Source organism: Epinephelus fuscoguttatus, linkage group LG10 (genome assembly GCF_011397635.1).
Source record: "Epinephelus fuscoguttatus linkage group LG10, E.fuscoguttatus.final_Chr_v1".
In the NCBI taxonomy this organism is placed as follows: Eukaryota; Metazoa; Chordata; class Actinopteri; order Perciformes; family Serranidae; genus Epinephelus; species Epinephelus fuscoguttatus.
In genome coordinates, this window is record NC_064761.1 from 35,262,257 (window position 1) to 35,284,833 (window position 22,577).

Sequence of the window (22,577 nt, forward strand, 5' to 3'; positions counted from 1 at the left end):
ACATGGTTGAGACAGTAGTCATTATGTCCTCTATCTTTCTTTGTAGTAACGTCTGACATCATACAAGCTTTGGGCATCTCAGAATCAACCTCAGGTAGTTATCAAGAGGTTTAATGTGCAGTTTTTTAATGCCAACAAATCATTATAATGAGGCCACCAACATATTGTCTCATAACATCAGCAGGAAACAGGGTGTTTGAAGAAAAATATATGCCATAATAATCATCTTATCTATCATTATTACACTACTATTAATTTAAAAAATCATATTTTCCTTTCCTTTTTTGCATTGATCTGGATCAGTATATCAATTCAATGATCAAGGATCCAATATCCAAAACCAACAGCCAAATAGTGGACAGACTGTGTTAAATGGGCACAAAAACCGCTTGGTTATGGTCAGGAAAAGATCATGTTTTGGCTTTGGATTTGGGGGCACAATCTCACCCAGAAATGCAGCAATATCTCTGTAAAAAATGGCTGCTCTTTGTAGCATTAGCACTTGGTCTTGAATGGCAGTCTGCAGCTTGACAGGGTCTCGTCCAGGCGTCACACCATTCACCGTCCCCTCCAACTACTGATGACAGTGTCAGCTTATATACTACGTCACTTTAGAAACACTGATAAGATACATATGAAACGTGCAAATGTAAGATATTCATGGTTTGCAGAAAAGTACAACATTTTCTTCCTGTGACTGGGCTGTACCTAAGGGTGTCACAAACACAAACTAATGCTGCGCACCAAACATCGTACAAACACAGTGAACTTTATGTTGATGGAAAATCAAATTATTATTTTTATGCCCTTACTGTTGATAAATCACACAGAAAAAAAAGAAACTGATTCCATTCCTCTGTACCGTAGAGCTCCACTGTCGTCCAAAAATGATTCAAAACACAACCGTGAAACACACATATGGGCGCTGTAATACAAGATGCCTCCTGCAAGTTTCCACAACAATTCAAAACCCAAAGATATTCAATTCAGGCCTTTACACCTGGTGGAGATAAAAAGAACAAAAACAAACTGAAAGTAGTTGAATTTAAGAATCACCATCAAGAATTATCATTCTATGACTAGACCATGACCTGCAGTGTGCACTGCTGTGTTCCAAAAGTTGAACTCAGTTGAACTCAGGGCGCGGCCCCTGAAAAACAGGCGCTTAGGAAGCAACGACGTCGCTCTGACGTTTAAGTGCGCCTGCCGCGTGTCTACACTAAAAGCAATTAATTTGAGGGCACAAAAAACCCGGCATGTGTACAGCCCCTTATGTGTCCTTGAGTGCTTTGAAAGGCGCTTGAAAATAAAATGCATTATTATGTATTATTAATTTTCTCAGCTGAAAGGGAAAGCTTATTTTCACTTGAGGGAAGTGTGGTTTAAACTGTAACCTGACATCTATTTAGACGCTGATATTATGGGATGAAATCATCCTGTACATGTGGATTTGCTGCTTCTCACCATGTTTTGACCTATTTATTAAGAAGTTGTGTATAAAGGTAAAAAAATAAATGCAGTAACACTGGAGAAAAGTAAACTCTTTAACAGTATTCAAATGAGTGTTCCTGTGTGCGGTGCTCTCCTGTCCTGCTTTAGACGTCTCATTCCTTGAGCGCTCTGCTAAGAAGGGTAGAAAATGTGAATTACAACTAAGCTACTTAACCACAATGAATTAAGGCCTAACATTTGAAAATTTGATACTGAAATTACTGTCATTATGGTGCATTATGTCTGAGCATAATGATTGCTTTGGCGCTGTTTGAAGACAAAGGCAGACTCTGGGGGGAAAGAAGAGTCAGAGGGAAAGTTGATTTCACGGCTGTTAATGATACGTGAACTTCAAACCTTCATTTCAGCAGCCATCATCTTTTGTTAGCTACCTAAATAGTAATGCATCTGCCAGTGATTTCTCTTCCTCTGGACACACAGCGAGCCATACCCACAGAGAACGACTTGTCAGACAGAGAAACAGCTCTTTTTAAAGGCTTGTGTTTGCTCTGTACGACATGTGCTTCAGTGCAGAGAGAACATACTGTAAAGGCTTAACAGGAAAGCAAAGAGTGTTTTCCTCTTTCATCACTAACTGATGGATTTGGAGAACAGTACACATTTTGAAACCATATGGATCTTTTAGCAAAAGTAGAAATAGATAAACTGTACTCGTGCAGTTTTCTTTGGCCCTTTGTTGTGTTTTTGTGGGTACAAAGTTTGCACCAAACTTCCAGGGTGTCGACAAAGAGATGAATTGCATACCAAGAGCAGGGACCACACAGTTACTGTGACCGCATTTTCCTCACAGCTGCATTATCGAACTACCAAAACAGACACAGGGAAAATGGGCCTGACTTAGCCTCCATTTTTTAGGATGTTTCCAAGGTTGCAAACAATGCAGAGACCAACTGGAGCTGTTATTAATTCTCCATCAGTTTCAGTTTGGATGCCTGAAAGCCAATTAAAGGAAACTTAATTGAATCAGCCTCAGGACCCTCCCGAACAGGAACTCAAATGAATTGTGCTTGGGGACGGATGGCAGGAGAGAAGGGGAGGGCATGGAGGTTAAATAAAAAGGGTGAAATTACCAAGAGTCCAAGTCTTTGCTTGGAGTAATGGCAACAGACTGACCCTGCTATGATGAAAATTAAATTTTGTTTGCAACCCCATCCAACCACAACAGATGCTGTCGTGTTTTTGTTTTTTGTCTGGTGACATCTTGTCTTCAGTTTAAATGTGACACAAGTTTCAGCCAAAAATTAAAGCAGAATTTGCACCAAATACAGATGCTGCACTACATTTGTGGAGACCACGGGCCAGATGTGTCACATCCCAACCCAAATGCCAGAATAATGCTGGCATTGTAGGTTTCTGCAAACCACTGACACATTACATTTGTACAATATTATGTCGCAAATATGTTGAAACTTGATTTTTCTTCATGTTTCAACAACACTGTGGTTATGCGTTATGTTTAGGCACATAAATATCTTGGTTATGGTTAGGAAAAGATTTTGCTTTGGAATACCCAGTTCTGTTGGCACAATCCCATCTGGAAGTGCAGCAGAGTCTCAGCAAAAAACAGACACTTTTCATGGCACTATCCCAGCTGAAAATTCAGCAATGTCTCGTAAATAACAACAGGAATTTGTGGCAATAACCTCACTGGAAAAACAAAGGCCTATTGGTAGCACTATCCCCCATGGAAAAACAGAGACGGGTCTCTAAAAAACACCCACATCTCATGGCTAAAAAGACGCTGGAAATGCACCAATGTCTCAGTAAAAAACAACAGGAATTTGTGGCATCATCCCCATTGAAAGAACAGAGACAGGTTGCAGGAAAGACAGAGGTGCCTCTGTAAACACCAACCGCTTTTCCTGGCATTATCCCATCAGAAAAGCAGCAATATCCTGGTAAAAAACAAACACTTTGTGGCACTATCATGGCTGGAAACACAGTAGAATCTTAGTAAAAAAACACAACTGCTATTTGTAGCAGTATCCCCAGTGACAAGTCCCAAAAAAATGCCCACGTTTGGCGGCTAAAAATACGCTGGAAATGCAGCGATGTCTCAGTAAAAAAAACAACAGGAATTTGTGGCCCAATCCCAGCTGGCAAAACAGAGGTGCCTCTGTACACAACTGCTTTTCCTGCCATTGTCAAATGTGAAGATTCGGTGCTTTACTTGGTCTGACATTATGGTAAATTTATTATTTTTTGGGTTCTGAAGTGTTGGTTGAATGAATCAAGACGTGATGAAGTCACTTTAGACTCTGATACTGTAACAGGCTCCGTTTTCTTATATTTTGAAGGGCCAATCGATTAATGGATTAAATAATCTACAGATAATTTGTTAACTAACATAATTGTGAGTTGCAGCATTACCTTCACTCCCTAGTGTATTCAGTTTTGTACTGTACCCCTCTGTGTCTAGTTCTTGGTGCATAGTATCTTGTGGTAATTAGACCCTGCTTCTGTGTTTCTGACTCTGCCTCAGCTTCGTGTTTTGGATACCTGAGCCTGTTTCTTGGACTGATTTCCTGTGTACTGAACCCTGTTTTTAAAGTAAAGACCTTTTTGATGATACCTGTTTGAGTGTTGAGTCATGCATGTGAGTCACTGTCTTCTAGTGCAAGTGTAACAAGATGCATAAAAATAAGCATAAGCAGTTTCTCTATTTCTTTTATCAGATTCACTGAGTTTAAATTGTTTGAACTTGTTTTATTGTAATCTTGTGTAACTCATCTATGTACTTTCATTTTAATTTGTTGTCTGTCCTTCGCACTCGCCTTAAAACCAGAGCTTTTGCTGTTGTAGCACACAAGTTTTGGAGTGCTCTGCCTGCTCCCTTACAGTCTGCTGACTCTGTGGTTGCTTTAAAAACAGCTAAAGATGCACCTGTTTAGAAAGGTGTTTGGGTAACTTGTATTCAGCAGATCTGTATTTTATTACCCGTTTTGCTTTTTAAAGTACAGTTCAAATGAAATAAACTTTTATTTATTTATTTATTTTTTTTACAATAAGATCATGTCTTTCACCTGATATTTAAGCTCGTTCTCATCATATCACCTGCAGCCATCTCTGTTAAAATGGTGTGTACGTCTGGTCTGATGTATACGTGAGGTGAGCACATTCTTCTTTAAAAAACACCACATACAGTCCCAACCTCGGTCATTATAGTAGTTATATTTACTCCCACAATGAGTGAGTCAAATTCCAGTTCTGTACATTTGAAAATATGAATATTGTAAGTCTGAACAGATACACAAAGCAAATGCCTTTCTGCTGTTATTTGTCCATTGTTGTGCCAACATGGTTCACTACTAAGCAAAACACACACACACACACACACACACACACACACACACACACACACTACCTCAAGGCCATGTTCCATTGTCCTGTGAAAGCCATGAGGAGGAATTCCTTTCATGTGCCATCTCCTGTCACCGTACTGTCCTGACAGAGGCTTAGTGACATACGAGAGGCCTCGGCAGAATGTCCTGCTTTTAGTCAAATGAAGAGTCTGGCAGCTGCTGCATTCATCAAAATCAAAGGATAATCTGCTTTCCATATAAAATCAAGTGATGATTAACATTTTTTTTTTCACCAAAGAGGGGGATGGGAGCGTAAATGCTAGCACCTTTAAGGAGACACTTGAGAGACACGGGGCGGGGAAGGTTCAGAAATGGCAGCAGATTTAAAGTTATATGAACGCAGTGTATGAACTAAGCTCTCAGTGTTGCTCTGTGTGGACTGATTTCTATATTATGACTTTAATTGCCCACTGCCTTTTAAAACCAGTTCATTTGAGATATGATGTCTTTAAAACACTATTATATTTTAACCAAAGCATAAATCACAGAATGGCCACTCAAGCTGTAAAACACTAACACTAAAAAATCTAGTGTAGTATATTTTGTTAAAAAGCCAATTCGATGTCTCAAAAATGTTTTAGTAAATCATCTTGACTTCTGATTACATTTATTTATTTGGCAGATGCTTTTGTCCAAGCCAGAAACAAATTAGGTACAATCCAAGCCATGGTAGATCAGTAATTTATCCATTTGTGTGATGATGTAAAACACAAACCACGGCTGCAGAAGCTCTTTACAATCAAAGTCAAAACTGGTCGACGATAAAGTCAGCACAAAACACTGGGAGAGTCTGATTTCACAGCATGTTTAAAGACACATTTTTGGGTGGGTGTTCCCACAGAACAACTGGATTTTTCCACAAAAAATATAGACTTGAATCATAATGTTTGTTTACAATAATCTGCAGGTAAAAAGCAGCTGCATCACAAACATAAAATAAAACAGCATCGAGCAAACGGGCGAGGAACAGCTGAGATACTTAGAGAAAATGGTTACGCGTTGTTGTGTTTTGTATTGCCTAGTAACAATAAAGAGTAGAAAAGGTTTTTTTTAGATTTCCATCTGCGAAGAACAAACATACTCAAAGACAACTCGAAACTCTCAATAACAACACTTTTAACTATCGTTGGATTTAAGACATAATTCACCTGTTGGGACAAAAGAAATCGACGGCTTAAGTTTCCCCAAAACCAGCTGTTAGTCCGACCAGCAGTGAGATGTGGCTGCTGCGTGACAGTAGATTTGGTTTCTCAAAGATGCTAGCAAAGCACCCAACCCGATCTCACTCTGAGGTCATCACAAACCGGCACTTGGTCAGTGACTTCCGACATCAGACACCAACACACGTTCACGTCGGCGTGATGCACCAGCGGCGGTGTCAGTGGAAGAACCGTGTTGGAGTTGTGAGTGAGTGACCGATTTCGAACACAGGGTTAGATAAATGGTTAGCCTTAACCTGGTTGACATGTCCTGCAACTTTACTTTTAAATATGAGTCTAAATTCGCTTTATGTACTTGTATCAGCAGATGACTGGTTGCGTTCCAGGGTCCTCACATCTTTAAGCAACTTATAATTTGCCAACATGACCAGACATTTCAAACGCACGTTCTCATTTTCACATTAGCAAACCTTATCATTGCCTTTTGTTCTCAATACTGTGTGCATGCTAACTAATCAAACCGATTTTCTAACTTGCAACAATATTTACTATTATAAAGCCAAGAGTCCTGTCATTACTAGAGTCACTGCCAGATAAAAGGAAAGTGAAGCAGCACCACACTGATGACATTAAACCTGCTGACAGGACATAAAAACCAACCCAGTTCTCTATTATCCCGATATGGCTCCTGCAGTTATCAGGTGAGGAACCCCTCATGGTGCCAAGAATTACTATTTTTTATTAAGAGCGCATCATTAGACGCACAGTCTGTCCTCCTGACCCCAGCTCTGTGTTGGACAAGAGCTAATCAGGGCCGAGGAGGAGAACTGCGAATGTGCTTCCTCCGTCACAACTCCCAAACCAACGTCTTCTCTGCCGGACTCCAATCAAAGGGAGCAGAGGTCATTAGGCAGCTCTGGACCTCCTTTTCTTTATAATTACACCCTCCTGGATTGACCGAGCACCAGCTAGCCCTCTGCTATTTGCGGTAATTAGTCCAGAATGTGAGCTGTCAACATGCAAAAATCGTGCCAGTAGATCCACAATGCCACGGCCACCCCCACTGTGTTCAACAACAAGCACCTAGCCTCGGCCACTGGAATGCATTAACTTTCTCCTCTCTCCCTCTCCTTTTTTTTTTTTCCCTCGGCGACTCGTGTCAAATCCAGGTCCCTCAGAACAAAATCTTAATAATTAACTGGCAAATTTTAACATGATTGCTTGTGACACACCTACTCTGGTAATTATTGCTTTGAGGCCATGTGCTAATGAAATTAATGCATTCATTGCCCCAACAAATTAGCATAACTCAAACAAATGGCCCACATTTGAGACCACGTTGCAAAAGGGGAAAACAACATACAAGAAAAAGCAGCATCAACAAGAAAAAAAAAAAAACAACAACTAGAAAATGAAGCGGCTGGCACATCGAATTCCAGTCTGTATGATGAGTATGATGAGCACTGCTTTCACAAAGTCTTAATGGCTAAAGCCTCTTAATGTTAACCAAGGGTGATTGTGGTAATGCATTACAGAGTGATAGCAGCGCAAAATGATTATCACTATCATCATTACAGCCATTGCTGATGTACATATACATCTCTCTGTGGACAAATATTAAATGGCCGTGCTACTGCAGACATTAAAATGTTATTATACTGATGCATTAACTTACTGTAGCAGAGTTCATATCAATATACAGTAGATGCTTCCCAACAATCATTCTCTAAATGGCACTGCTGCCACATTCACCAGTCCTGCCACTAACCCCTGTTCATGGCTGTTTGGACACTTGGCGGGATGTCTCTGCTCGCCATTAATAATTGATAACGATGCCATCAGTACAATGGACGGAGACAAGTGCAGCGGTCAGTTGGAGATGCTGCAGAAAGTGCGAGAAATGTCCCCTCTTAGGTAAAAGAGGAGCAGGGATGGTTGTAACACCTAAAAAATGTGTTTGCCTGCAGCCAAATGCTGTCAGGGAAACAGCCAAAAATGAAAATGACTTCCATTTAAGCAACAGCGAGTTACATTATTACAGCCAGGTGAGAGTCTGCAGGTTAACATGACAGCTCACGGTGGTATTTCCAAAACCTCTCTTAATTTATCATGGCAACCTTTGTTTGGTACGGTAAATCAGTAAACTACAGCACAAAATTATTTCAGGTTATTTTAGGTTTGGGCCAATTTGGTTTAAGTGTTACTTACTTATTTTTAAAATAAATAAATCAATCAGTGTGTGTATATATATATATATATATATATATATATATATATATATATATAAAAAAATTGATGTTTGTTTTGACATGTACATATTTAGTAAAAAATATTTTACTGTTCTCCAGCGAGTGCAAGTTTTTGGCTTCAACTGATGAAGTCATCAGTGCTGTCGTCTGCGTGGGTCCACATTAAAAACGGTTTGTTATATCACTTTAGTTCCAGTGACCACACAGGAAGTTAAACAGCTGTGTCCATTGAATGTGTGGTCATTTTATATCATCTGGACAAGGGTTACAAAGAGCTGACAAATTTCTCAAATTTTTTGAAGGAAAATAAAGCTGAGGATTTGGGCAAATTTCCGAAAAATATTTTTCACAATTTAAAAATGATGAAATTAAACATTTTAACATCGTCACTTGGGGGGGGAAATTTCTTATGGCATGTTATAGTTAAAAGTATGTCTAGGATTGCAAAGGGCTGGTAAATTTCTAACTAATTAACTAACTAATTTTGGGGAAAATACACAAAAATCAGAGTCTAAAATGGAGGAAGTCCATGGAGAAGATAAAGAGGCCTGGCAGGGAAATTACTTTTTGGAGAGCACCATTTTTTCTTTTGGAGGGGTGGTCATAGGGATTTTTTTTGTTTTTTGTTGTTCAATTTAAGTTCCACACAATGCTAAATAAGTCATCTCAACTGCATTGTTGATTTTTTCATTTCTGTTCGAAGGTTTTACGTCAGCTTATGATGTTAAAAGGTTTGTTTTAATGTGCCTATGACTTGGCAAATTCAGCCTAAGCAAAGGGAATCGTGTTTTTTTGGGGTGACAAGGTGACATGACAGATTTCATCTTTCAAGAAAACTAAAACTGTGCCATTACTATTATTATTATTATTATTATTATTATTATTATTAACATTTTGGATTTGAAGCTGATGAAAGAGTTGTCCTAACTGGCTGCAAGCAAAGTTTTGAGATGAACTTTAATTGGACACTGTGTTTGTATTTATTCCCGTCACTCGTGTTGGAAGTGCCACAATGGACGAGGAACGTCTAATTCATTAAGTTGAAAAGAGACGTTATCTACACCTTCTTATTTCAAGGGTAAAAGACCTTTGCTAATAGCAAGCTAGGCTACTTGCTGTTGGCTTTGTTGTTTGTCATTTCCAGCAAATATCACAACATAAAACATGTCTGTTCTGTTTTAAAAAGTAGCGTTACAAACGTAGGAAGATAGCAAGCAGGCTACTCACACATCTTTAAAGTGGTGACGTCTCCAGTCTGATCGTAGTTTGTTTAAGCGATGCTATGCGATAGCCAGATGCTAGTTTTCTGTTAGGACTGGTCTCAGGAGCAGCTGTGGAGTCAAGTGGGACACCTGCTAAAATTTGGTATACCAGTTCGGCCCAGTGTTTGGCTTGATATCAATTTGGTTTGAAAATTTTTTACACCAGCCCAACCCCAATAATTACAACATTCTCCAGCCAGCAGCATACAGCAAAAGTTAACAGCATGTCTCTGAGCAACCCTGGCTCTCTAATGTCAGCCAACCACTGCCAGGGGAAACACCCACCATCACAGGCTGCGAGCTGAAATGTTGTTTTTACAAATATGTCCAAAAACTGTTTTATCCTTTTTATAAAAATGGAAAATGTGCATGATGCCCACAGTATCATTAGAGTTTATACTGACTTATACACAAACTGAGAGTTTGCCTTTAAAACCTGAAACCTTGAGTCAAACTCATCGTCCTGTCGGTAACAAACTCCAGCTGTATGTAACAGAGACGTGTTGATGTCTGTAAAAGAAAGCATCACACGTTGGACCGACTGGTCTCTGACCCCAAATGGAGACAAAGACAAACTCCAAGATGAATAACAACAATCATAGGAGTCCTCCCCTCAGACTAAATGTTTCATTTAACTTGCATCAGTCGGTGTCAATCTGTGCATGTGTGTTTGATTTCATGTTTAAAATATCTTAAAATCCCGAAAGGTCGTTGTCAGAGTAACTGTGACATTCTGCTCCACAGAGTGTATTCCGCCCATACATACACACAGGAGCAGACAGCAAGGATCACATTTTCAACCAGCCGCCGTGGAGCAAACAATGAATAAAACACCCACTAGCCAGCTTCTGATGCTTTGACCCGCGGCACAAGCATGAATACATACAACACATCAACAGCATACTTCCTAATCTGAGATGGTTAGTAATGTGGCCACCTTATCCAGCATGCAACCCCATCTGTGATGACACATCAGCTCCACCATTTCATACGAATAAACTCACAAACACGAGACACAATGTGTTGACGGAAAATTAGCATTAGGAATGTACCACAGGAAAGCGTGATTAATTTCTGCTCATGAAATGAATACAGATTTGGTCATTAGATGGCTTGTATCCTTTGCCAAATATTGTAATGTTTCTCCCTCCTCTTCCGCAGCCAGTGTTCTGCTGCAGTAATAAGGAATATAAGACAGCTTACAGCTCATAAGCAACACAACTGCTGGAAAATCAGCTAAATCACAGAGCAAAACAAAGACCTGATTGCTCATTAGTATTATGAATCCGCTCTGTTTAAATCTGCTTTGTGAGATGCAGCTACTGCTTAATGACTTAAACGGTGTTTGTTTAAATGCTTGCTACCTACATTTCACACAGGAAGATTAAAAGAATGAGACATCATCAGATCTCTCATTGGATTTTCATAATACCCTCCCTCTAAAATCACACTCACGCATCAATACACTTACCTTGGCTTTGCAGATAATGCAGCGTAGCCTGTCTTCACTCCCACTTCCCTGTAAGGAAACAGTATTTAAAGACATTTAGAGACAGAGAAGCATCAGAACATCAGCTCTAAAGATGGGCCTGCTGCAGAATCACATGCACGAGTGACAAATCATTTGTTTGTGTTTTGATCAATAAACTAATTATGTCTGGAAAATGTGATCAGAGTCCTGCACGGGTCTGATTTTCAGAACCCGATCCTGCCCTGGCACCTGCATGTATGACCAATTCAACCCTCTGAATCTTCACCACAAGATCTGCAGCCCGAACTGAAACCACAAACCCTATAATATCTGTCCGCTGCTCAGATAATTCTGTCCAGCAGCGTGTTTAAAATGATACTTTTGAGACATTTTATACATGTGAAACTAAGAGAATATATTTTAAAACAAAGGTAATTCAGAAAATACAATTTCGGGGCGTTGGTGGCTTAGCGGGTAGAGCAGGCGCCCCATGTACAAGGCTGTTTCTGCAGCGGCCTGGGTTCGAATCCAGCCTGTGGCCCTTTGTTGCATGTCATCCCTCTCTCTCCCCCTTTCATGCTTACCTGTCCCGTCCATTAAAGGCAAAATGCCCCCCAAAAATATCTTTAAAAAAAAAAAGACGAAAAAAAAAGAAAATACAATTTCAGTCAATATATCTTTATATTCTCATAATACTGAGCAGCACATGTCCAGTTTGTGTGCCTGTTTGTAACACGTCTGAGTGACGTGGCTCTAATCTCAGAGATAACACATAAAGTCAGCAGTCAGAAAAAAAAATTCAAAAAAATTGAAAATATATATTTAATATCCAACACCTGTGATCGGCCACGCCCGTTCTTTGTTTAACCTTTTAAAACCCACCTACCCATCAGCAACCACCCTGTTTGTCATGCCGAATCGTAACAACTATAGGAGAAGAACTATAAGGCCAAGAGGCATGTGTGAGGCTTCATTTGAGACTTAACCCTCTAGTTTCTGAAAATGTGCTTATTTAAACTTTGGCTAAAACACAATTTAAACTACAAAGCAAAGGGACTTGACACTTTGAAGCTGTATACTGAACACAGAAATAAAATTAAGACAAACTACCACCCGCAAATTTTCTTTTTGCAGGTCAACCGGCAAGTATACAAGGGTGCCCGACAGGATGCAAGGCTCTGAGTGTGAGTGTGAAATAAATAAATACATAAAAAAATAGCAAACAACAAAAATTTCAAACAACACCACATGTCAGAAATCAATAAATAATATTTAACACTGTGGTGCTTCCTAAAGTGTTGTGGTGTTTTCTACTTTGTTCATGTGTTTTGTCTGATGTTGTTGTGTTTTGCACCTCCAGGCCACCATACGTATAGTAATTAATGCACAAACATACATGACTGTGTTGTAAAAGTAATTCAGTGACAGAGAAGCATCAGAACATCAGCTCTAGGTCTGCTGTACAAACACACGCATGAGTGAGTGACAATGTGTTTGTGTTTTGATCAATACACTAATTATGTTTGGGAAAATGCAACTGCATCTTTAACCCAAAGGTGTGTGGGATGCAACAGCAAACAAAATAGGAAATTACCTACATTTAGAAAACGCATCTAAAATCGTTGTTTTTTTGTATTGAGTTAATGTTTTTTGCCAGTATTGTTATGTTCTGCACCTCTAGGCCACCGTACATATAATAGACATAAAGCTATGTTATAAAAGTGACTTAGTGACAGAGAAGCATCAGAACGTCAGCTCTACAGATGGACCTAATGTAGAATCACATGCATGAGAGGAAAATCATTTGGTTGTGTTTTGATCAATAAACTAATTATGTTTGGAAAAATGTGATTTTTTAAAGATGGAAACAACACAACAAAATAGAAAATACAACTACATTCAGAAAAAAGAAAAATCACATTGTTGCACTTTTTAAATTGTTTTTTCTCTTTTTGTGATTTTTGTCTAATGTTGGCCACTCTAGGCCACCATAGTTATAGTTATTAACCCTTTGAAACCTGAGCAAATCGGCTTGATTTCTTTTAAAAACATGGGAGCAACTACAGAAATTACCCCCCAAAATTTAGCAAGAAATTAGGAGAACATTCAAAATAAGAAAATTAGTTTTTTGTTTTTCTTTCTTAAACAAACAAAATGACCTGAAGGAATGAGGAAATGACCTGGAAAGAGTGCTTAAAATATAAAATAACTCTGTAACATAATTTTAAAAATTTAATAATAATTATAAATAAAGTTATCCCAAGCGTTTTCTTTTTCCCCTGTTTTTTAAAAATAATTTCTAAATCTTTTTTTTTTTTTTTTTTTTGCAGTTTGTGGGACATTTCTAACCAAATTGCTCATTGCCTTTATCCCATTTTCCTGAAACAAACTGCACCAATTTGCTCAGGGGTCAAAGATTCAAATACTTGCGAAAGGCATCTGAAAGCAACACAAGAAAAGTGATATCGCTCCAGGTCTCAAAGGGTTTATAGACAGATATACATGACTATGTTGTAAAAGTAATTAAGTGACAGTGAACCATTGAAACAACACCAAAGAAAAGTAAAAAAGTATTTTTAATTCATGCTATTAAAACATTTTGTCCAAGGTTTGCACCGCCGGACCACTGTAGATTTAGTAATTATGAGACAGACATACATGAATATATTGTTTTAATGCAAACACTTAAAGTACCACTTCACATGACAGAACTGCACAGGAAACAAAAATAATGTTGGCAATGCTCTTCAGGCTGGTGCTAACTGTCTGAAGATGCTAATAACAAGAAAAGCACTTGTACAAACACAAACTGCCAGATCCACTGCTAATATGCCAGGCATGTAGGAGCACATTTTGATAGATGTTAATGGCATATAATTATAGAACACCGCTATTAGGCAATGTGATTTTATAAAGAGGACCATTGCCCCTGGCACTGTGGCCTGATTGCTGTGAGTGTTGGGCTAATGAATGTAAACCAAGTCTGTTTGCAGTGATGAGAATTATCAACCCATGAGAGACAGAGTGAGGTGGGGGAGGGGAGGGGAGGTTTAACTCACTATTCACACCACTTGCAATTAAAGGGAAACATAGGCATGCACACACTTTCAGACAAGGGCATGCTCGCTGACATAAACACACACACACACATATGTCACATATAGAAAACATATCTAATGCATGTCAGCATGTAAACTCATCCTCTCAATATGTTTTTCACGTGTTCACACTTCAGTCACTGCTATAATCAAAGCTATATTTAGTAGGCGAGTTGTTTCCAAACCCCCTTTTTCCTCACTTCTTTTCTCCCTCCTACCTTCCATGTATTTGATTTCAGATGGATGGGATTACAAATCCTGAGGAGCATTTCTTTTTTGCAGACTACCACTCCCATAACCTTCAATAGATTGAAACCAGATGTATAAAAATGAGAAACATATTTATCTATGAGGACAGCAAGTGTATGCCATTACTTTCCAAAAAGCCTGCGTCCTTGCTCTGTATCTTCTCAAGCCGTCGCTGGGCCGGGCAGTGAGACACACCAGGCTGCGCTCGGCTGGTGCAGTGCGAGCCATACAGTCCTCCCATGCCCTTGTACTTTGTGCTGCAAGGGGTTTCACCCCTCTAGGAATGCACTCCCTATAATGAGGGTCAGGGGTCAAAGTGCTGCCGCGCCTGGAGGCCGGGATCTCCTAGGCACACTCAGTCACTGACTCTGTCCCTATATTTAAATCCTGCCTCAGGACATGTTTTTCAAAGGGCATCTCCTAACTAGTTCCTGGTTACTAATTAGTTTTGCGCCATGCTATTTGTCTTTGGGAACCTGAATGAGGAAGGAGAGGGAGGGGGGCAGTCTAAAAAAAGATAGCGTATGGTCTGCCTCAGTGCAGATGATAATCATTCAGATAGTGCTCTGCTGCAAACACGCTGAAGTATGTATCAACAGTTGTGGAAATGAACGCCAGTGCTGTTTTGTTGTGCTTGAATTCAGCCTGCCCGCTGTTTAGTGACAACATCTGTGTGATACTGTTGTGGCTGAAATTAAATAAGGACGTGGAATTTGCCCTTTTTTCTGTTCAAGCTGCTTTTAGGAGTGGTAACGGTGCATGCTATCACTCCCAGCTGGCTCGCTGTCTCTCTCTCAAGTCAAATCATTATTGGATTACATTTTCTGGCTTCATAAAATGCGGTTAAGAGGCACTTTAGACATATGTGCATGACCTGCTTTCCAGAGATGGCTATCAGAGCAAAAGTGACAGGTCAATTGCTGATTTCTGTTCTGTAAAAGGGAAAGGGGCTCCCTACCCTGAGCACTCTAAAAGGTCGCACGCTCTCTCTCTGTCTCTGCTTCTCTCACACACAAAAAACTAAAGTAGTCTCGTAGCATCGGCACACACTCTCGGCAGAGAGCGTGGCTCTGTGTGTGCGTGCGTGCCTGCTTCATGAGCCTGAGCGTGTGTGTCTGTATATAATTGTATAGTGGGAAGACACACACTTAATGGAAGTGGCTCTTCACTCTGACAGCTGGGTGGTGCAGATGAAAGGTCTGCTGTAGCATGTTGTCTACCACTTGTGGAGTATCCAAAGAGACCCAGAGCTCACAGGAGTGGATGGCACAACAGCAAACTGTTAAACAGCAGACGCATATTTCATTAATATACAGTCATTACATGTGATAATAACTGAATTATGTATGTACGTACAGTACAGCGACTTACAGATGACGTGTATATTCTGTGTAGTCAGATCCAGATGTTGCTATTTAGAACTGCGCTCTGTATGTACCTCATATGGAAGCACAGATACTGTACAGTCCACAAGTGCATAAGTGACAGATTGATTTAATTTTCTGTGTATCTGCTCTTAGGCTCTCTAGTCAAAATGGCATTTGAGCGTTTTACTGCTGCACTTCCAGAAAGCTGCGTGACTTGTGAGATATGGCTTTAAAACATATTGGTCAGTAGTGCTGCAGCAGATTCCTAGACATCCTGAATTCAAGTTGCTAGCATGGATTAGGCTCCATAAATACTGGATACTACAGTTCCCATAAGGCAACAGCATCTCTTCATCAGATCCTCACTGCCTGTTAAATGCCCACACAGCGCCATGCTTCCAGTTTGTACCAGTCTGTTGTGTACAAACTAGGGCTTTTAAAATAACGGTGAATGACCCGGTGCGGCATTGAAGGCCACAGTGTCACATGATGGAGGCAGACGAGACGATGCTGCTTGGCCCCATGATTTAGGAGGTCCGTGCGGACTTAAAGCGGACGTCCGCAAGCCCTGTGTGCGCAAAGTTCAGATTTTACGACCTCGCGGACTCCGCTCCGTGCAGCAGTGTCACTCAAAAGACCGCTCGGCATGTGTTTTTCACATCGCTATGACAGAAACGTGCAAGAATTGGGGGTAATGTAGTGTTTCACGGACATTTTTACAGGAAACTACAAGTGCGCTCAACTATGGAAGCCCGAATGCTTCGAAGCTTCAAATTTTTGGGTCAGCCCTACATTTAGCAGTGAACCTGGAGGTGTGAGCTAGCACAGGCTCTGATGTTAACGCTAGCAGGCAGCCTCATAAAGCCACACTTGACTAAGCGCTCAGACGCAAACTGAGTCAGTCTACCTGCGACCGACTAACTCCCTCCCTTACAAAATGGACTGCAGACCACTTTGAGTGGTAGAGGACAGAGGGACAATTGTGTCCAAAATTCAGCAGCTTTACACTGACACATCTGACAATATTCATTTGAATTTAAATTTTTTAGCAAAAATTGATGTATGCGATTAATTCAGATGTATTAATCACTGACCATGTGACGAATTAGATTAATTATTTAATGGCTTGACAGCCCTAGTCAAAACATTTTGCTTGTGACAATTAGTATTAGCATTATCACAGTTAACTATAGCTGTAAATGCGTCATGCTAACCAATCTAGCAGTTAGCATTAGGGTTAGCTCTACCCTCTCATCCAAATATGGTCACTTGTGGCTCCAAAAACCCAAGGTAGTGATGGTGATGGTGGCTAGCTCTGTTTCCATGTTCACCCAATCCTGAGAAAAATATTTATCACTTTGTCATTCTGCTGTTCAGTGCTCATAGTTTGTGTTGGGTTTATCTAAGCGTTTTTTGCTGATAGCAGTTTTCTGCTAAACTGGGTTAATAAAAGACAAGGGAAGAGGGAATGCTAAAATGCTAACTCATTTCCGGGGCACTCTATGACAGTGCAGAGACGCCAAGATGTGGAAGACCTGGAAATGCTGACCAATCAGAGCAGACTGGGCTTTTTCAGGAAGGGGACTTACAGAGACAGGCAGAGGGTGAATACAGGTGTTCCAGCACAGACAGTATGAGGAAGAAGATAACGTGTTTTTTGATCATTAAAGCATAAACAAGAAACCTAAAATATAAGTATGAACCTGAAAATGAGCAGAATGGGTCGTTTTTAAAAATCTCTGTAGAGCCGAGGTGAACTCAAAGTTGGACGATAACCTTCTGTGGGTTCATGACCCTTTTTATACGATGCATTTGATCCATTGTTTATATTAAAATATGAATTAGTGCAGCTTTAATTTGAAGATTGTTGTAAGCTATGATGACCAGTTTTTTCAACCAGTGCTGGCGGTATAATAATGTGATTATTATGATGCCCTTTAAGGCAGTAGAGCAGTGATTATATCACATATAAATAAACAACATCTGTCCATGCAAACTAACAGGTTCCTAAAGCGCAGTTTCATGTCATGTGACATAAAAACTCATTTGCATACAGACAAGGTTTATTACTTATGTGAAAAATTGCAGCTGAGGTGTAAAAATCTGCAGTTAAATTTACATTTTCACATCAACACACCTCTTCACTTACTTTTTAACTTTAACTTTTTTATTTCTGGGAATACTTATACAGAGGTAATTATACATTTTTACAATTCTGGCAGCAGCAGCAGCAGTTTGCTGGGAATTAATGGAGGAAGAGTAATTAGCATGAGCAGCAATAAGCACCGTGACTGAACAGAAAGAGAAATGTATGCCACCTACAGAAACTTCCATTTCATTAACTGAGAAGAGTGCAAAGTGATCTTTTGGGAGGTGCAGTGCAGAAACACAGCATCAGTGACCGCTGTATCAATACAACTACTGGTTCAAGGAGTGCTACAGATGTTAATGAGCCATTCTGCGGTAGGTGACAGGTGTCGGGTGCATGATAGCTTCCTGGATCCCTGCCAGTCCATTATGAGGCACTTCTCAGCGTTTCAGCTGTGCTTCAACTGTATAACGATGACGTGTTACCATTGTTAGCAACCCTCATTAAAACTAATTGGTATTGCTATTTGAAAGGTAGCTCATTACCTTGAGGCAAACAGCAACGTTTTGTCTCAATAAGGAATGCTAACATGGCAAACACTTTTTATTCACCGTTAGAAGACCAACAAAGACATTTTCCCCCTTCACAGTCTGACAAATGGCTGAGGAGGAGGAGGAGAAGCAGCCAGACTGAAATATCAAGGTTCCCTACATGGAAAGTATTCTTACCTTCTGGATCCACGTGGACAGACACACGTGATGGGCAAGTAAATTCTTGCAGTCGCAGAAATTCCTCAGTGGGTCACTGGCTTGAAGTTCAACATCCCTGCATATAAAGCACTCTGACGTCTCTGTAGAAGAAGAGAAGAAGATAGAGGTTATCAGTGGTTTAGCACTGTTTTCACATCACATCACAGGCTGAAGTTAAAGGGTAACTGCAGTGTTTCCCAACCTGGATCCTATTTGTCCATGTGTTTATGTCTGTGTGACCAATACACACAACAGTTTTTGAAATGGGTCCAGTTTAGAGTGAGAGCGCTGCAGCCAGCAGCGGCAAAATACGCTGCCATGTAACCACACAGGCATTTGTGCACTGTCAATTTACGTCCACTATGAGATGTTTTTGCCACTGACTCACTGGCTCAGGTTATTATTCTAATTCTCTAACAAAATTTAGAAAAGAATCCCTACAGAGATAGACCTCTACCTTAAAGCCCAGAAATTGGCATAATCAAACCGGCCAGACTCCACTACACTTTATCATCGTAAAACACAAAATAAAGCTCACAAAAGTCGTCTTGATTGTTCTTTCTACTTTGCCTGCAATCAACAACTCTGGTTTGACACATTTAACCCTTTGATATCCACACCAAGAAATTGGTGTGGATATAAAAAAAAAATATATATTTTATTTTATTATTTGCACTTTTTATTTCCTTGGGGCAATAAATAACAAATTATTATTATCTTTTTTTTTTTTTTTTTTTTTTAACAGACGTAATAGCTTTTAAAATATAGGCCTCTACCTAGCGGTTGAGTCACTTCATTTGTCAGACAGAAAAAGAACATAAAAATGACAAACCATGTACTGTTTATAATGCTTGTTAAATGTTTGTATACCACCATATATCAGTTTGTTAGCATTATTTCCATATATTTATTTTAGATATTTACCATTACAGTGCATCTCAGAAATGGTAAAAAAAAAAATTAAAAAATATTTTCATCATAAATAAAATGGAATAACATTAAAAATGTGGTATTAACAACCTTGAATAATCACCCTTTTTTATTTCATAAAAACTGTAAATTTATTATCTTAGCATCACTGCCTTTATGATAAAATGATAATATAATCATTTGGTTAAGTGTGGCTTTAAGACAGTAAAAAAAATCAGACTTACAAAATTCTTCCAGTATAAATACTGGATTACGTATGTATGTTATGTATCATTAACCCACTGAAACCTGGAGTGACATCACTTTTCTTGTGCTGCTTTTGTAAGTATTTAACCCTTTGAACTCTGAGCAAATTTGTGTGATTTCTTTCAAAAAAAAAAGAAAAAAGAAATAAGCACCTCAGCAAGAAATGTTCCAAAAGTTGCAAAAAATGTATAGAGCTGGAGTTTTTATTTTTTTTAAAAAGGGGAAAAAATAGCTAGGTAATAATTATATCTATTATTACATATTTAAAATTATGGTACAGAATTACTGTAATTTTTAAGCACATTTTCTAGGTCATTTCCTTGTTTGTTTGTTGGTTTTTAAACTTTCTCTCTCTTTTTTCCCACCCAATTTTCTTGTTTTTATTTTTTTCCTTTTACTAATTTCTTGCTAATTTCTGGGCTGATTCCCTCTCTCGTTGCTAACTGCCTTCTTCCCATGTTTTTTGAAAGAAATCAAGCCGAACTGCTGCCAGATTTCAAGGGTTAAACAACAATGAATGATCAGAAATGTTTTAATTTTGTTGCAAAGTGTGAATTTTAATGACATTAGCTTAGCATCACCATCAACTGTTTGGTCAAGCACATTTTTAAATACTTTGGACCTCTAATAGACTTATTTTTCTACAGAGTTGCATGAATCCGCCCAGTAAGACCTCTGGAACTATAACATGTTATTAACATGCCTACCTTTGAAAATCCCACCACTCAGAGCCCTCATGTCTGGAGTGACTTTTTTTGTTACCAACTTCCTGTAGGGGACGAACTCAAAGGGACTGTTATTTAAAGACACAGCGACATAGAGTGGGTTCCTTTTAGCATCACATGAAACCAGATGGTAGAGCTAGCTCAGGCAGGTTCAGTTACATTCAGTGATACAAAATGTGCTCTACCAAACTGTGCAGGACGTTAAAGGCTTAACCCAATATGCTGCCAATGGCTGCTTTTTTTTTTAAAATGGAGCAATTTTGGGGCTGTTTCTGGTTAAACAAGTAAGATCTTATAGCCTGGTTCAAGACCATAGACCCCGCCCACTCAACTGAGTAGGCTTGCATCTCTGGTCTGGCAATGAATTTGCGATTTATCTCGTCCAAACGATGGACGGACCAATAATCGCCGGGGGTCTAGCGATTAGCCAATCAGCACCACGCTGATGTCAAGCTGTGCGCCGGTAGGTAACTGGTGAGGATAGCAACAATGGCGACCGCTACAGATCCTACAGACCACATTAACGATGCTATCAAGGTATTTCGCCACTACTCGCGTTAATGGAGGACCAAATTAAGGAAGCTGCTAAACTGGATTTAACGGCGATGCAGCTGGGCGTGCACAACGACGGAGACATTTTAAACGGGCAATGCTCGCTTGTTTTTGGCACCCCCGAGGCATGGATACTAATGACGTCAGATTCTGGGTGAGTCGTTGATCTCTACTGATTGGTTAGGGAAAAATCAAATTCCCTCCCCCTTGTAAATCACCTTCAATGGAAGCCATGTCAGACTGAAGGTTCTGGGAGCTTCAGTCTGACACTCAGGCTAAGGATCTTACTCTTTGACAAAAAGGTCTATCTCTGTTGGGATCCTTTCCACAATGTTGTCAGACATTTATAATGACAATCTGAGCCTGTCAGTAGCAAAAACACTTTTAGTAGACGTACATTTTTAGTACGAACTACCCAGAGTGGTTACATTGCAGCCTGTTGCAGTGCTACTGACCGCAGCAGATTCCCTTGGAACTGGATCAATTGTTGTTCCTGTGATTCACGCTGACCCAAAAACATGGGAAAATTAGGTCCAAGTCACCCTTTAAGATTTACTGCTGGTCAGGAAACTGTTTATTAACTCAAACTTTATCATCAATGTAAAAAACTGTATTATTTTTTTTATTATTTACAGAATCAGTTCTGCAAATATTCTCACTTATACTGCGACTTATTTCCCATCACAGCATTTAACACACACTGTAAAGCTCCCTCGAGCATGAGGCCTTTATTTTGCTCCCAGTGGGAGCGTGGCAAAGTGAATCCTGGCTTTAAAGGTAATTGTAGCAGGCTGACATTCATGACAAGACAATGAACACAGCGGTGCAGAGGTGAGAGTGACAATGGGAAACAAAACACAGTTTTCCACTTAATTGTTATTTTCAGCTGCTATAATCTTGTTTGTTGTTTGGTTTGTTTTCTCTCTTGCAAATGGTGCCACTATTTAATTTAAGAGCAAAATGCAGTTACTTCTGACCCAACGATATTTTAAAATAAACTTTAATTCTAAGACACAATTCTAACACATAAAATTCAGCAGAAGACAATATTGTTGAAGTCTGGCAAAAACTGCTTTTTAAAATAATAATTAAAGACTCACAAGGTAACTCCACAAGCTGGCTCTCCCAGATGTTCGAGAGATTCATCAGACAGAATTTTCAATAATTACTAACTGTACATTTTCTAACTATGTGTGATTTGTTCTCACTGGTTTACCACGAACAAGCATGAGCACGAACTGCTGGAAGATCAAATTGACAGGCCTGTTCCAAATAACCTAATGGCTTACACTGTATTTTGGATTGTTATTGATAAGCTGGAGGCAATATAGAAAATACATTTAATCTGACTCAATAAAGAGATGACACAATAAAGTGAATGCCGTCCTGCCACATCATACATACAGCAGTCATAAATGGGTCAATCTTTTATGAATCCTACAGTATAGAACATTTGGCTGTTTTAGGGGCAAGTATCAGATTGCTTCTTTTAAATCCGCATCTCGACAGATTTCTACTGATTTTACACTTGTTAGTCAGTTAGAGCTTGTCAGAAA

General features: G+C 39.5%; 1 protein-coding gene across 3 annotated transcripts in view; it reads right to left on the reverse strand.

Moving 5' to 3' along the window:
* The window catches only part of LOC125895849 (uncharacterized), a 369,147-nt gene that overhangs the window by 340,615 nt on the left and 5,955 nt on the right, over positions 1–22,577 (reverse strand). For all 3 annotated transcript variants that reach the window (XR_007450212.1, XR_007450211.1, XM_049588004.1), the window contains exons 2-3: positions 18,548–18,669; positions 11,017–11,064 (exon numbers count right to left, since the gene is read on the reverse strand). Coding sequence is in view for 1 of the 3 variants with exons in the window: in XM_049588004.1 (XP_049443961.1) it covers positions 11,017–11,064; positions 18,548–18,669 (170 nt within the window). In the remaining 2 variants the exon portion in view is untranslated. The remainder of the gene's footprint in view (positions 1–11,016; positions 11,065–18,547; positions 18,670–22,577) is intronic.